General features: G+C 51.0%; 1 protein-coding gene across 1 annotated transcript in view; it reads right to left on the bottom strand.

The window, feature by feature from the left end:
- ZNF335 (zinc finger protein 335) overlaps positions 1–15,076 on the bottom strand; it is a 20,702-nt gene that overhangs the window by 4,690 nt on the left and 936 nt on the right. The window contains exons 2-17 of the mRNA XM_005862193.2: positions 13,549–13,855; positions 12,635–12,712; positions 12,082–12,387; positions 11,845–11,982; positions 10,621–10,767; positions 8,921–9,173; positions 8,660–8,837; positions 7,587–7,699; positions 6,148–6,166; positions 5,924–6,040; positions 5,766–5,842; positions 5,520–5,680; positions 4,541–4,773; positions 3,583–3,676; positions 3,364–3,458; positions 377–636 (exon numbers count right to left, since the gene is read on the bottom strand). Of these exons, the coding sequence (XP_005862255.1) occupies positions 377–636; positions 3,364–3,458; positions 3,583–3,676; positions 4,541–4,773; positions 5,520–5,680; positions 5,766–5,842; positions 5,924–6,040; positions 6,148–6,166; positions 7,587–7,699; positions 8,660–8,837; positions 8,921–9,173; positions 10,621–10,767; positions 11,845–11,982; positions 12,082–12,387; positions 12,635–12,712; positions 13,549–13,855 (2,576 nt within the window). The remainder of the gene's footprint in view (positions 1–376; positions 637–3,363; positions 3,459–3,582; positions 3,677–4,540; positions 4,774–5,519; positions 5,681–5,765; positions 5,843–5,923; positions 6,041–6,147; positions 6,167–7,586; positions 7,700–8,659; positions 8,838–8,920; positions 9,174–10,620; positions 10,768–11,844; positions 11,983–12,081; positions 12,388–12,634; positions 12,713–13,548; positions 13,856–15,076) is intronic.

The raw sequence follows: 15,076 nt of genomic DNA on the forward strand, positions 1-15,076 counted from the left end.
GGTGGTGGGGGGGGCGATCAGGAGTGGGGCCAGCTGGAGAGAGGGGCCGCAGGCGGTTGGCTGGCCGTCCCTGCCCCTGATCAGAGTGGGGGCCTCATCGGGAGTGGGGCTGGCCAGGGGGAGGGGCTGCAGGAGGTTGGCTGCCAGCCCCACCCACGATCAGGCCTGTAGGCTGGCCACAGTGGGCATCATAGTGACTGGTGGTCATAGCAACCGGTTGTTCTGGTTATTACAGCATTCTGATCGCTGGCTTTTTATATATGCAGATTAGGATTTTTACCTCCTGCCAACTAGGCGTGAATGGGCAGGGACCTCTTGACTCCCTGTAGCATGACTACAACTGGCTGAAGGGGACCTTGCAGGTGGCAGGCCTTACCTGTAGGGTGTGCCAGGAGCTGATGTCCCCTCTTCCATAGGGGGTGCTGTGATGACGCTGTACCCAGCCCCACCGAACGGACTGGGTGCCAGGGTGATCTGCTGTAGGTCAGAGGGGCCTAGCTGGCTCTCAGCAGCTACACCGCCCCCTGGCTCTGCGACGTGGAGGGTTACCACTTGTGGAGCTGCACTTTCTGAGGAGGGCTGCCCACCAGGGGATGCTAACCGTGCTTCCGCATCCTCTGACTTCACCACAGCCACCTGCAACGGCACAATGCATTCTGAGCAGGTCTGTGCCAAAGAAGCTAGTGTTCAAGGCTCTTTTCTATCTCAAAGCTCACCCAGGCTCTGGGCAGACCCAGTGCTGCTAGCACTCATTTGCACAACCCCAACTTTGTGTTCCTACCGAAACACAGCCTGCCTTTCCAGATCCCACCCAGCTACTGGAATTACACTTAAGAAGAACAGGGTAGAGCAATACTGCCCCCCAGGGGTATTGGGCAATGTCTGGAGACATTCTTTGGTTGTCACAATTGGGGGCAGGCGGGGTGCAACAGGAATCCAGCAGGTAGAGGGCAGGGATGCTGCTAAACATCCCAGGATGCATAGGATGGCCCCGCAACAAAGAATCATCTGGCCCACAGTGCAAAGGTTGAGAAATCTTGGGGTAGAGGGACAAGTGGCAAACCACTTTAAGAAAAAAAAATAAAGTCAGAGTGCGATCTTAGATCTCACTCCGAAGTCTGCTTCAAATGGATTAAAGACTAAATATAATAATAAAACTCTAAATATGTAAAGAAAAAATGTGGATAATTTTATAATCCTGGGGTAGGGAGATTTTTCTAATTATGACAGAAATATGCTACAAGCTACAACAAAACAAATCATAAAATGAAATCAGGAAACAAAGAAATTGGAGTGTGTGTGATTGGGATTTAACAATTCATATGAGAGATAAAAGATGGACTTCCTTTATATACAGAGCTCTTGCAAAGGGATAATAAAAAAGACTAACAACTTAATTTAAAAATTGATACAGGACACCTACAAGTAAGTCAGAGAAGAAATAAAATGGTCTATGAACATACAGAAGTTCAATCTCATCTATGATCGCAAAATTATAAGTTATGGCCATGAAGTATACTTCTATTACATTGAAGAAAGTTATAAAGCCTGATGGTGCCCAGTGCTGGCAGGCGCGTAGAGAAACATGCTCTAGGGGTGGTCATATAGACTGGCATATCTTCTTGTGAGGCTTTATACCTTCAGACCCACCAATTCTACTTCTAGGAGGTTTTTTGTTGTTATTTTATTTATTTATTTATTTATTTTTTTATTTTATTGACTTTCCACAGAGAGGAAGGGAGAGGGACAGAGTTAGAAACATCGATGAGAGAGAAACATCGATCAGCTGCCTCCTGCACAAGTGGATGTGCCTGCAACCAAGGTACATGCCCCCGACCGGAATCGAACCCGGGACCCTTCAGTCCGCAGGCCAACGCTTCATCCACTGAGCCAAACCGGTCAGGGCAGTTGTTATTTTTTTTAAATAAAAGGTTATGAGCACCTGAAAATGTATGTGCACTAAAGCACTGCCTTGAGTTAATGAAAAACTGTAAACCACCCAACCAATAAAGGAATAACGAGGTAAATGTTAGGACATCTGTCTGATGGAAGGATGTGGAGACATGTGGAGATGTTGAGGAGACCTGTATGTGCCTGTCAGGCTGAGGCCCCCACACTGCTGAGTGAAGAAAACAGGTTGTTGATGAGATGACTAGTGTGATCCCATTTTTTAAGGAACAAAAAGTCTGTTAGTGTGCACATGGACAAAACTGGAGAAATGCTTATTAACCTGCTAACAGTGGGAAGGGAGGAATGTTAAGAACTTTCACCTTATTGTAGAACATAATGTTCATTTTGTTTTTTTACAAGCATATAGTTTTGTAATTTAAAAAATGGATTATACTGGCACGAGAAGAGCAGACAGGTGAGTGTGTGTGGGAATCTAGAGAATGATAAAGGGGACATTTCCAACCACTGGGGAAAATTATTTGATATACTGCACTGGACAACTTTTGGAAAAAATATTAAGTTAGTTCCCGACCTTTCTGCATACACCAAAAATGAAATGAGTGAAGATTTAACTGAAAAAATGAAACCCTAAGAAGAAAGTCCAAATGAATTTTATATAGTCTTGGGGTGAAGGAGGCCTTTCTAGGGATGAATACTAAAGGCAAAAACGATTAAAGACTGATACACTTAACTATATAAAAATGTAAAACTTCTCTACACCCCCAAATGCCTCAAGCTGAATCCTACACCAGGCTCCCTCCTCCATGGAGTTTTGTCTGTCTCCCAGCCCCTAGCAGCATGTTATTGCTCCAAGTTATTGAAATTTATCATCTCAAATACATACTCTACATCTTTTCAAAAGGCTGGGAGACGGAGGCACACAAACTTCTCCCTGCCTTGTAGAAGTGCGAGGAGGTGCAGAGGGAGAGGAGATGGGGGAAAGGGGATCCTGAGCAGCTGGATGAAAGAGGGAGGAGATGACGAACTCAGGGGAGAGTGTGGGCTTGAGGTGCATGGGCAAGACAGAGGTCTGAGATGGAGACAGCCCCAGAGTCCTCAGGCTGTAGGAGGTGTCATGGATGAGGGCACTAGGTTAGGAGGGAGGCTAGTTCAGACCCACAGGCACAACAGGGTGGCCACAGAGCTAGGAGAACAGGACCACAGAAGGCATGGGAAGCAGTGAACACGGCTCAGCATTGCAGAGGTTGCTCGTGACTCTGGAGAATGGAGTGGGAGATCCTCTGACCTCCCTGCCCTCCTGAAGCCTCCTTGGCACAGCTGCTGCTCCTCCTGTGCACGTGCCCGCTGGGTGTCACCCACTAACTGGGAGCTCCCTGCGGGTGCGGCACGTCTGCTTCATCACTCTCCTCTCCTCCCCATGTCTAGTGAAGAGGAGGTCCCCAGGTGGCTCACCTGCAGGGCGGCACCCCCCAGCTCCCGCTGAGCACTCATGTTTAGCAGCAGATCCAAAGCTGTCTGTGTGGCCATGGCAGTTGACTCCTCAGCTCCTGGGTTGGTGGGACCTGAGACTTAGAAAAGGCTGGAAAACTGGCACCAACACCCTCCCCCATCTTCTAGCATGAGCCCTGCCCATGCCCAGTACCCAGGCTCCCACCCTTCCTCAGAGCTCACCTTGCTGGTAGATGATGGTGGCGCCACCCAGGGTGTCAGAACAGAGCAGTGGGGGGGTCTCAGGTGACTGGAAAGGGGCTACCTCTGGGGGAACCTGCAGGGTGGGGATATGGCCAATCCTGAGAGAGAGCAGCTGAGATTCCAGTGCCATGTACCGAGCACCTCCTTTGTATTGAGCATTTTATATATGTTGGCTTGTTTCATCTTCACAACCACTTTTAAATTAACAGCTCAATGTTACAGATGAACTGACTGAGGCTCAGAGAAGTGAAATATCTGGCTTATGATCTCACAGCTAGTGAGTAGCAGAATTGGGACTTGAACACAAGACTGATTCCAGAGCCTGTGTTCTATCAGCACATTGTGATGGTCCATCTTTGGGAGGCTACATTCTCAGCTACAGGACTATTTCTTAGCCTCTCTTGCCGTTAGGTAAAGTGTGGTCACATGGCTGAACAGGAGTTTCTGGTAAAATTCACAAGGAAGACACGTGGACAGATGGCAGACATCCTTTTTGCCCTTCCCCGATCCCTTCCCCTGCTTCTTGCCTAGGATGTGGCTAGGAAGGCTGGAGCTCCAACAGCTTTAATGAAGCCTGAGGCAACCACAAAGATGGAAGGGGTTTTCCTAACAGAGAGCTTGGTCCCTGATGACAGACCATGGAGACGCCACACCAGCCCTGGAGTGATCTTTGGACTTCCTTTACGAGAAAATAAACTATCACCATAATTAAGCTGCTGATATTTTCCCTATTACTAGCACTGGAAAGCCACCCCTACTCTGAGCTTAGGGTTGGCATGTCTATGCCTCAGCTGCCCTTTATCACAATCCAGAGAGGTAGGGATCACTTTGTTGCGCCCATTGTGCAAATGAGGATGCTGGGAGAGGTGACATCACACTGTCATCCTGGTGAAGGCCCCAAGCCCTTTCTGTCTGTTGTCTGCTTGGCTGAGCTTACCTCGCGAGGTCCTGGGGGGCTGGGGGTTGGTCCAGGGGCTACACTGTGCTGCTGCTTCAGCTCCTCAATCTGCTGCAGAGAGAAGAATGGGCGACGGCGGGAGGGGGGCTCCTCCGGGTGGCGCCGCCCCCACTCCTCGAAGCTGCTTGCATGCCGGCACCGTACGTGCAGGCGCAGATTCTTCTTGTGCCGTGTGCTGAAGTGGCAGTACTCACAAGCAAAGGGCTTGGCCCCTGTAGGCACATGTGGGGGATGCTTATGCCTACCCACCCCCTTACCCATCCTCCCAGAGAAACCTTCACCACCCCAAGGACCTCTCCAACTCCCAGATTCCTTCCTGAGCTCAGACAAACACATGCGCTGTCCATGGTGGTGAGCCAGGACAGAAACAAACCTGGTTCGCCCTCTGCACTCAAGCCTTCCTGCCAGTGCCTACTTTCAAGGTCACATGATCACACACTCCTCTTGTGTATCACCAGCTCCCAGGTAGACAGAAATCTGGTGAAGGAGCCCCTGACTTCCTTTCTCTAATCTTCCCTGGTGTGCCTGCCAGAGGGCTGGGAACCAAGGAGAATAAAAACCAACTGTTGTACATCTTCCACAGGGCAAGCATAGACTGATGCTGTTTCATGTCCTGAGGGCAGGGCCTCTCTAAGACCCGTTTCTACCCCAGCGCCCAGCACAGACAGGGCTCAGGGAACAAGTGGAACTCACTTTTATAACCACCAAGCGGTAGTTCTATTCCCCCATTTCACAGCTAAGAAAGGATCAGAGAGGGAAAGTGACGGCCCAGGGCAACCCTGAGAGCAGTGAGCTGAGCTGGAACTGGAGCTGAGGTTAGAATGGCCCCCGCAAAGGGGACTCCCTTTACAATGGAGGGGTTCCAGCTGCTCACGTGGCTGCAGGGGAGGAGGAGGAAGAGGTCTGACTGGGGACCAGGGCAAGGTGAGGGCTGACAGGGAGGGGTGACTGGCCTGACCTGTGTGCTTGACGGCCACGTGAGATAGCAGGAAGTCCTCGCGGAAGGTGCGATAGGGGCAAAAGCTGCATTTGAAGGGCTTGTCGCTGACATGGGACAGTTGGTGGTTCAGCAGCGCCTTCTTGTCTTCACAAACAAACTCGCAGAACTCACACTTGAATCTGGGGGTAGTCAGAGGGAGGGCAGCTCAGCAGTGGGGTGGGGGTGGGGGTTGCTGCAGCCCCAGAGGCCTCCCAAGGGACATACCTGCGGTTGGCGACAGCCTGGATATGTGTGAGAAGGTGCATCTTGAAGGTGTAGCGCTTCTTAAAGGACTTTCCACACTGTAGGGGATGGGCTGAGTTGGGTGATCACCCAGGAAGGCCTCCTGCCCCCACCCCTGCCCAGCCCGTGGCCCCACCTACCTTGTCACACATGTGGGGCTTCTCAGTGCTGTGTGTCTTCATGTGCTGTGTGAGTCTCTTCTGCATGGGGTAGACACGGCCACACACGGGGCAGGGGAAGGAGCTCAGCTTTGGGGTCTGAGGAGGGACAAGAGGGGGCCAGATGGTGAGATCTGGCTTCTTGGCCCCACCCCCACAGCAGCTCTGTAGCAGGCTCCCTTCCCAGGCTAGGGCCCCAGACTTACGGGATCTGGCCTCTTCTTCCTGGAGAAGAAAGCACAGGAGTTAGACCATTGCTTCTCCAAGCCCACCCAATACGCCTAGACCCAGTCTCAGCCCTGAGTGTCCCGACTACCCACCCAAGACCCTTTCTTTTAGTTTGCTGGGGGAAATGCTAAGAGGGTACTGTAAATAAGGTCTGCACTTCACTACATTTGGGAATGGTGTATTCTTCCTCTCAGTCACAAAATACATTTGCATTTTAAAGTTCTGAGAACTCCCACAGGAAAGAATGCTATTGTACTAGTCGGTTGACCTGGTGTCCCCAACCTTATTTGGACACAGAACTCCCCTTCCTTTTTATTGTCTTAAGAAAACCTGTAAGCACTTTGGAGAGCTGGCTTTCCCACACACATGGTTTCAGATCTGAGGACTTGTAAGAACTTTTACAACATAATATGTGGCCCAACAGTTGGATTTTTGCATCACAGCCCTACTTGCTGACCAGCCAGCTGACTGTTGAAAAATCCAGTTGCCATGACTGATCAAAAAATGAATGATGTAAGATAGGGAAACTGTTGATTTGACACATTTATATATATCAATATGAAAAAACAAAACCGATAATCTAAGTTTATAATTTTGTTTCACTAGCAACCCTTCTCCTTTTATTTTACTTTTTAAATTATTTTTAAATATATTTTTATTAATTTTAGAGAGGAAGGAAGAGGGAGAGAGAGATAGAAACATCAATGATGAGACTCATTGATTGGCTGCCCCTTGCATGTCCCCTATTGGGGATTGAGCCCGCAACCCTAGCATGTGCCCTTGACCAGAATCGAACCCAGGACCTTTCAGTCCGCAGGCCGACGCTCTATCTACTGAGCTAAACAGGTTAGGGCAACCCTTCTCCTTTAAAGAACCCTGCAAGTCTTTGGTTCATACTGAGGACTGTGTTCTCTGATTTGCAAATCATACACAATAATTAATTAATTTTTGACAGATCCACCTAGTGAATCCCTGTATCCAACCTCTGCTCACTGGTCCTCCTTCCTGTGAAGCTAACTTCCTGAAGCTGCAGACCTAATTTTAATTCAGCAAGCCATCACTAGGCTCCTAAGGTTTTTTGTTTCGCCATGTACTTGTCCTAAGTCTGCTCTCTCAGTACCATGAAAGATGAGTGTTGACCAGGAGTCTGAAAATCTTTAGATCCCCTCAACAATGTCTGTCTCCATTTTATAGAAGGGAAATGAAAGCTTGGAGCAGGGAAGAGACTAAAGAAGGAACCTCAAGGCCCTGCTCCTGCTCTGTCTGAGTCAAGTGATCAGGGATAAATCGCCTTGCCTTCCCACTGTCTATAATGTGCTGTGAATGGGCCTGGCCCTGAGCTGGTACTAACTGGAACCACTGTTATTCTGAGCTCCCACTTCCCCACCCTGTCCCCGTTCCACCCACAGCCACTGACCGGTCCCGGCTGTGCACGGCTGCATGCCGGATGACGTCTTTCCTGTAGACACTGGTGTAGCTGCATTCATCACACTTGTAGGGCTTACTGCCTACATGGTTGAACATGTGCTCCTGGGAGAGAGGCATAGGGATAGTGGATTGGGGCTCAGATTCCCCTCCTGCCACACCTCACCTGTGCCCACAGCTCTAGAATTGCTGTGGGAGCAGGCTCGAAGAAAGAGGGAGTGCTGCCAGCGCTGGGGCCTGTGAGGGCTGGGGACCCACCCCAACAAGCAGACCTGCTCTGCACCAGGCCCTGTTCTGCTGACCACTTGATAGAGGAGGAAACAGGCTCAGACAGAAGTGACTTGCTGAGATCCCACAGTGACCTTGTGAACTTGAAGTTGAACGCAGGCAGCACAACTCCACAGCCTATGCCCTCCCCACTGCAAGATGGGGTAGCCACCCCTGCCCTCACCATTGGGTTTCCAGAGAAAACTTCCAGGTCAAAGGTCCCTGTCTGAGGAAGCACTGTGTGCAGAAAGCACAGGGGCTCTGGCTATTTTTCCTTGAGGACCCCCCACCCCCAATGATGGCCAACTTGCTGCCTCACTTTGGTCCAGCCAAGCTGTGGTTCCTTGGTCAGTAAAATGGGATTGTTGACACCTACCAGGGACCTCCTCGGGCTGCCCCAAGATGAAATGAGTGGCCTGCAAGGCCTGGGCCCCTCTCATGAGACACATTACTGCCATCTGCTGGAAAACTTCCTAACACACTGAATTAGATAAAACCAACTTTACTGCCACCTGCTGGCAATGGTGGTGAACGAGCAAATCTATGAAGTCCACTACACAAACAGCACACCTGAAGATGCCATGCTGCTGGGCAGTGTGTGATCTGCAAAACCGCCCGTGGCAGCCCAGACACGTGCCCCGTGAAACAGCAGGAGAGGGTGCCTGGGAAGGCCCTCTACCTCCACTCCCTCTTGGTGCCACCAGGCTTTTTGCCTTCTCTCATCCAGCTTCCCTTCCTCCCGTGCCCTGTGCCTTCCCCTTCCCCTTCCCAGCTACTCCCCTTCCAGCTGCAGCGCACCTTGAGCGAGGACCAGCGGCGTGAGCGATAGCTGCACTGAAGGCACTTGAAGAGCTGGGGGTCTCCGGCCTCGTGGGAGTTTACATGAAAGCGCAGGTCCTCGTGGGACAGGAAGCGGGAGCCGCAGATGCGGCACAGGAAGGGCCTCAGAAGCGGCTTGGGTGACTTGTAATAATACCTGCCAGGAGGGTGTTGAGGAGAGGTCTGGCTGGGCTGGGGCTGTCTGGCTGCGTCCCTGACCCCCATCTCTGTTCCCCTTACTTGCGGTATTTCTTGCCTAGGAAGCGCCTGGAGGGTCGGCCACGTCGGCGGGGTGGGGTGTCGGGCTCCTCCTGGTAGGTGGGTGCTGCGTTCTCTGCGTGCGACTGGCTCACATTGGGCTCCACAGGAACCCTATCGGCTTTGCCCACGGCCACCAGGTGTCCTGGGCCTGAGGAGCTGGGTACCTCGGGGTCCTGTGGCTCTGGAGGGCTCTGTCCACTCTGGGAACTCACTAGAGGCTCTCCTTCCATACCTGCCACAGACATGCCAGATCACAGATCAGCTACAACACACCAGGACAGATGTGGACAGGTGTGACACAGGCCAGCCAAATATTTCCCCACACACACGGCCACCATCCACTAATGGGCATGCCAGGTCACAGCACAGATGCAGCCCACAGGTGGTTAGAGTGCAGCACAGCACGACGTAAGTGTGACCGTCAGGGGCAGCAGTCAGAGACCGGGGGACCTATCAGTCAGGAGACCTGCGTGCTAGGTTCAGCTCTGTCACTGACTTGCTGTGTATCTTTAGGCAAAGCCAGTCCCTCTCTGTGTCTCATTTTCCCCATTTGGCAAATGAAGATGATAATTGCTTATCTAGTGACCTCATGAGAACATTCTAGTCTGGGAAGCAACAGCAGCACTTTAACATTGGTTTCTCTAGGGTGGCTGGAGGGCAGACAGGAGTGTTATATATTCAAACACATCAACAATATCTCAATACAATGTTTTAAAAATTAAAAATGATACAAACAATGCTGGTAACATTCTGTTTCTTAATTGGGGTGCTAGGTTATACAGGTGTGTTCACTTTGAAAATTCACGCCGAAACCGGTTTGGCTCAGTGGATGGAGCGTCAGCCTGTGGACTGGAGGGTCCCGGGTTCGATTCCGGTCAAGGGCATGTGCCTTGGTTGCGGGCACATCCCCAGTGGGAGATGTGCAGGAGGCAGCTGATCGATGTTTCTCTCTCGTCGATGTTTCTAGCTCTCTATCTCTCTCCCTTCCTCTCTGTAAAAAGTCAATAAAATATATATTAAAAAAAAATAAAAGAAAATTCACTGAGTTATGCACTTTAGGTGTGCTTTTCCAAACATATATCTCAGTAAAAAGTTATTTTAAAAAGAGACTAAAAAATAAAACAATTTCCTCCAAACTGCATGTACAAAGACAGCTACCATGTGCCTTTTTGTGTATATTTATGCCTCAAAGCAATCCTAAGACAGGTGCCATCACCTGCATTTACAAAAAGGGGATTCGAGAGGCGAAGTAACATGCTACAGGTCACACAGCCAGTAAATGGCAGAGCTGGCATGAATGCCCATGAGGTGCCCCAGGCTGTGATGCTCTAAGCTTGTGCTCCTTGGACAGTCTCAGGCCTCAACTTTGTTGTTATTTCAATAATAATACTTAAAACTTATCTTATTAGTTCAGCTATAAAGACTCAACCTCCTCCTGCTCTGTGACAACGTACCACCGAACAGTCTTTTCATAAAGCTGAGGTACCTTTTCTTAACTCAGGGTTTCTCAAGCCTGGTCTCAGAGGGATTTCCCCTTTATCAGGAGGCCAGCCGGCCACCCTGGTTTGAGCCATGCTGCTCTGCACAGTACACTGTCCCCAGGACTCCACAGAGGCAAGCAGGAAAGGAGGTCACCCCTCAGCCTCACCCTCAAGGCCCCTTCCACGACCAAGTCTCACCCTCTGGGAGGTCTGAGGGCTCCAGGCAAGGCAGCTTCCGGGGCCGGCCAGGCCTCCTTCGGGGTCTCAGTGTGCTGGGAGTGGGGCGCTGAGGCCGCAGCTGTCGGCCGCGGGGCTCATCCTCTGCTGGATTGTAGTCACTATCCTCTGTGGGGACAGTGAGAGAAGGTGGGCATCAGGCTGGACCCACCCTTTCAGCTCTGATCCCTTGCCCTGCTCTCCCGGAAAGAGGCCCACTTCCCCATCCCTGCCCACTCCTCCTTCATGCCCACCAGTGATGCCTCCTCCAGACAGCCCTCCCCATGGCTGACTGTGCACATCCCTTTCCAGGCTCCTGCAGTCCTTCCTCTGCACCTTTCCTGACACCTACCATTGGCTTATACAGCACTTTGACATGATTTAGAAAAAGGCACCACTTCCTAAGGACACTTTACAGACACTGTTAAGAAATAGTTGAAATAAACATTCAAGTCTATAAACGCTATGACTGTGCAAGATACAGTCTATGAAAATGCAGATGCTATTGGCTGAATGTGGCTATCGAGCCCCTGAAATGTGCCTAGCCTAAACTGAGGCATAGTGTAAAATACACACTAGATTCTAAAAATCAGTATAAAAAAAAAAGAAGGTAAAACAACTAATAATATTTTATAATGATTGCAAGTTGAAATAATATTTTAGATATATTGGGTAAATAAAATATACAATTAAACTTAATTCCACCCTTTTTTACCTAAAATATATATATATCTCTATCTATCTATCTATCCCTGGCCAGTATAGCTCAGCAGTTAGAGTGTCAGCCTGTTTTGATTGCTGGTTGCCTGTTCATGTTCATTCCCCAGCCCATCTCTCTCACATCGATGTTTCTTCTCCCTGTCTCCTCCCGATTCTCTCTAAAAATCAATGGAAGAAATATCCTCAGGGGAGATTAACCAAAAATGTCTACAAAAAAGAAAAGTACATATGTGGTTTGCATTCTGTTTCTGTTGGATAAATGTGAATGTGGCCCTCTTAGTTGTGATTGGTGCTTTTTCAGTGCACAGCCTACACAACTACACACAGAGGTTCTGATCCCAGCACCCAACTCCTCTGTCTTATACGGAAGCACCTGTGGCTGCATCTGTGCCAATTCTGTTTTCCTGGCTCTCCATGAGGGCCAGAAGGAGCCCAGTATTTGTTGATGGGGGTGGAGGTAGCAGACCTGGGAGCCATGTGGCCTACCCTCTAGGTCATCAATGGCACCGGCATCTACAATGTCATCATCGTCTTCCTCCTCTGGTGCCTCTTCCTCTTGGGTCTTGGTCGAGGTACCCCACTTCCGTGGACGTCCCTTCTTACCAGCTGCTGCTGCTGCTGCTGCTTGGGGTGGGGGGGAGGTAAGACAAGCTTCCATGTCTGCCTCTCAGCACCCCATCCCCACCTATGCAGTCCCAGCCAGCTAGGCTGCTATCAACGTACCTGGACGGAAGTGCCGCTCCCGCATATGGCGTAATAGTGTGGCCTTAGTGCTACTCCGGTACTGGCACATCTTGCACTTGAACTGCTGTACTACCACCACCTCCATCATGGCCTCCAGGCTCTGTAGATCTGGCTCCTCGGTGCCAGAGGCTGGGGGAGGCTGTGCTGGGGAGCTGGGTGAACCCCGTGCCTCCTCAGATGGCTCCAGGCATGTGGATGTGGATGTGGGGCCGTCGGCTAGGGCCTCAATGGCTGCCAGGCTGTGGACTAGGGTGGAACTGGACATTGGCGATGCTATGGAGGCACCTGGGGGTTGGTGAGGGAATCAGAGGGAAGGGAAATGGAGGGGCAGGCTGGCCATGAGCTACAGCTGTCCCTCTCAGGCAGGCCCAGGGATCCTACAAGCCAACTCCCTACAAGAGTAACAGTGGGGAAACTGAGGCCAAGAGCAGTGGCTAAACTGGCCAGATCACACAGTGAGTTTGTGGCTAAGCCTTCCTCTCCTAGTCCAGCCCACTGCAGGGCTTCCTGGGTCTGGAGCCTGGCGTCTTACCATCATCTGGTCCCTGCAGGATCAGGTACTGTGTGGTCTCGGCCCCACCATCCTCAGCACTGGTTACAGTTATGCAGCCTAGAGAGAGATGTGGGGAGGGAATTCCCAGCTGACAATGACAATTGTCATTGCCCACATTCATTCTGGCTCACCTGTGTGACCTCAAACCAGCTGCATCATCCCTCTGAGCCTCAGATGCCTACCCCCTCCCCATCCACCTAGGGCAGGGCTATTGGAAAGCCTGGTTTGTATGCCATGATGACCTAGTCATACAGATGCCATGGCTATCCCCGCTGCCCCACCTTTGACCACTAAACCTGGAGTCCCCCTCCTTCCTCTCTGAACCTCCCCAAGGTTAAGGCCCGCTTCCAGCCCCAGTTCCTCAGGGCTGGCTTTCCAGACCATCCCAGGGCTTTTCCTTTACACGCATCATTAGTAGCAGGTACCGCTTGGGAAATCATGAGCTCTGGAATCAGACTGTCTGAGCTCATGGCCCAACAGTTGCTAGTGACAGTGGGTAAATTATTTTACATCCTCTGTTCCTCAGATTTCTCATCTATACTGCAAGGATCATAATAGCACCTACGTTTTGGGGTTCCTGGGAAGATGAATGAGCTACTGAATATAAAGTGTTTAGAACAGACCTCAGTATAAAGTTAGGTGTTACTGTTTCTGTATTTAAGGAGCACTTATTACATGCCAGACACTATGCTAAGAACTTTACTGTGCTGCCTCATTAAATCCTCACACCATTTTACTGCTATGAGGCAGGAGTTACTGTTGCCATGTGACACACTCAGAGTGGGAGAGTTATTTTCCCGGGTTTGCACAGCTGGGATAAGCAGAGATGGTTCTTCTGGACTCTGCAGGGAAGCCCCAGGGGGCTGACTCTTGCCACCCTCTTCCTGACTTACTCTGGATGAGGTCTGGCCCAATGGTGGACTCGATGATCTTGTCAAAGGCTGAGCCCAGGTCTGAGGAAGAAGCCGTGCAGTCGGACACCAGCATGTTGGGGTCTGGGAGTGCGCTGGAGTGCACGAGAGTTTGGGGGCCACCTGTCACCCCTGCCACTGGCCCATGGGACACAGAAGATGAATCAGGGAGGTAGCCATGGGGCAGGGGGTCCGTGCTTGAGCTGCTCTCAGATACCTCCTCCTGGGGGATAGGAAACAGGGAAAGAGGGCATTTAGGAGCCAGGGATGGGGCAGGGCAGGCTGCCACCTGCTAGGTAGAGCTCCTAGGCCCAAGGACATGGTGAGCAGAGTTACCCACACCCTCAGCCCCACTGAGTACTAGTGAGAGAAGCCCTCTGGTTGCAGAGCTCCCCAAGAACAAGTCCCAGGCACCTGGCTCTGGTCAGATGAATGGCCCCACATACCCCACACAACAGCCAGGCACAGCTATTTCCACTGCACTTCTGAATAAGCTATTCCCACTGCCTGAAAGGCTTCCCAGCATCACACCACAGCTACATCCTACCCAGCTTGCTCCCCGCCATTTAGCTGGTACCTCTGCTTGGAGGCTGACCCTGACCTGAAGGCCAAGTTAGGACCTCTCCGTCTTCAGTGCTGCAGTCGCCTGTGTCCCCACATCACATCACCATTTACTGTGTAGTGTAACACCTCCCAGGTCTGACTGTACCCTCTATAAGGGCTGGGGCCACATCTGTCTTGTTCCTGCTGTATCACCAGGATCCAACCCAAGCTGGGCACATGGTGGGCCTATCTCTGCTGAATTAATGAAACCCTGGACCCCAAAGGGGGGCCATTGTTGTGCACCTCTATAATGTGATGTCTTGAAATTGGTCACTGTCTTGCAGAAAACAACAACAGTAATGGCTAATACTTGAGTGTTTATCATGTGCTAAGCACTGTTTTAATAGCTTTGCAACTGTTAATTCATTTAATCCCTACAAAAACCCTATTGAGGTAGGTATATTCATCATTCCCACTTTCCAGGTGAGAAAACTGAGATCAAGAAATTGGGCAGCTTGCTGAAGATCACACTAGGGAGGGGGGTGGGGAAGTGGCCGAGCCGGGAGGAAATGGTCTTACAAAGTGTTTCCAAGAGAATGTCTGGCGGGAGCTCAAAACAGAGCACGCCCAGAAGAAGGCATTCCTGCTCCGTTTTACAGACAGGCAGACTGAGGCTCAAAGAGATGCTCCGTAAACAGGAGGCAGAGGCAAGACTTGAACCAGGAGACCCGGCTCCCAAAGAGCGAGGACAGCGGGTCAGACCACAGCCTCTAGCTGAGTCCTGGCTCTGCCAGCACTCGGTGCCCCGATTCCTTTTCTGTACGAAGTGGGAGAGAGTGGTATGTGCTCTACAAGGTCTGAGGTGGAAACGAGCAAACCCACGTTCGGGACCCCCAGTCAACCCAAACCACATGTTCCTTACAAGCCGGCCTCGCTGGCTGCCAGGCACGGGGGCCCGGGGTCCCCG

Source organism: Myotis brandtii, unplaced genomic scaffold (assembly GCF_000412655.1).
Source record: "Myotis brandtii unplaced genomic scaffold, ASM41265v1 scaffold161, whole genome shotgun sequence".
Lineage (NCBI taxonomy): Eukaryota > Metazoa > Chordata > Mammalia > Chiroptera > Vespertilionidae > Myotis > Myotis brandtii.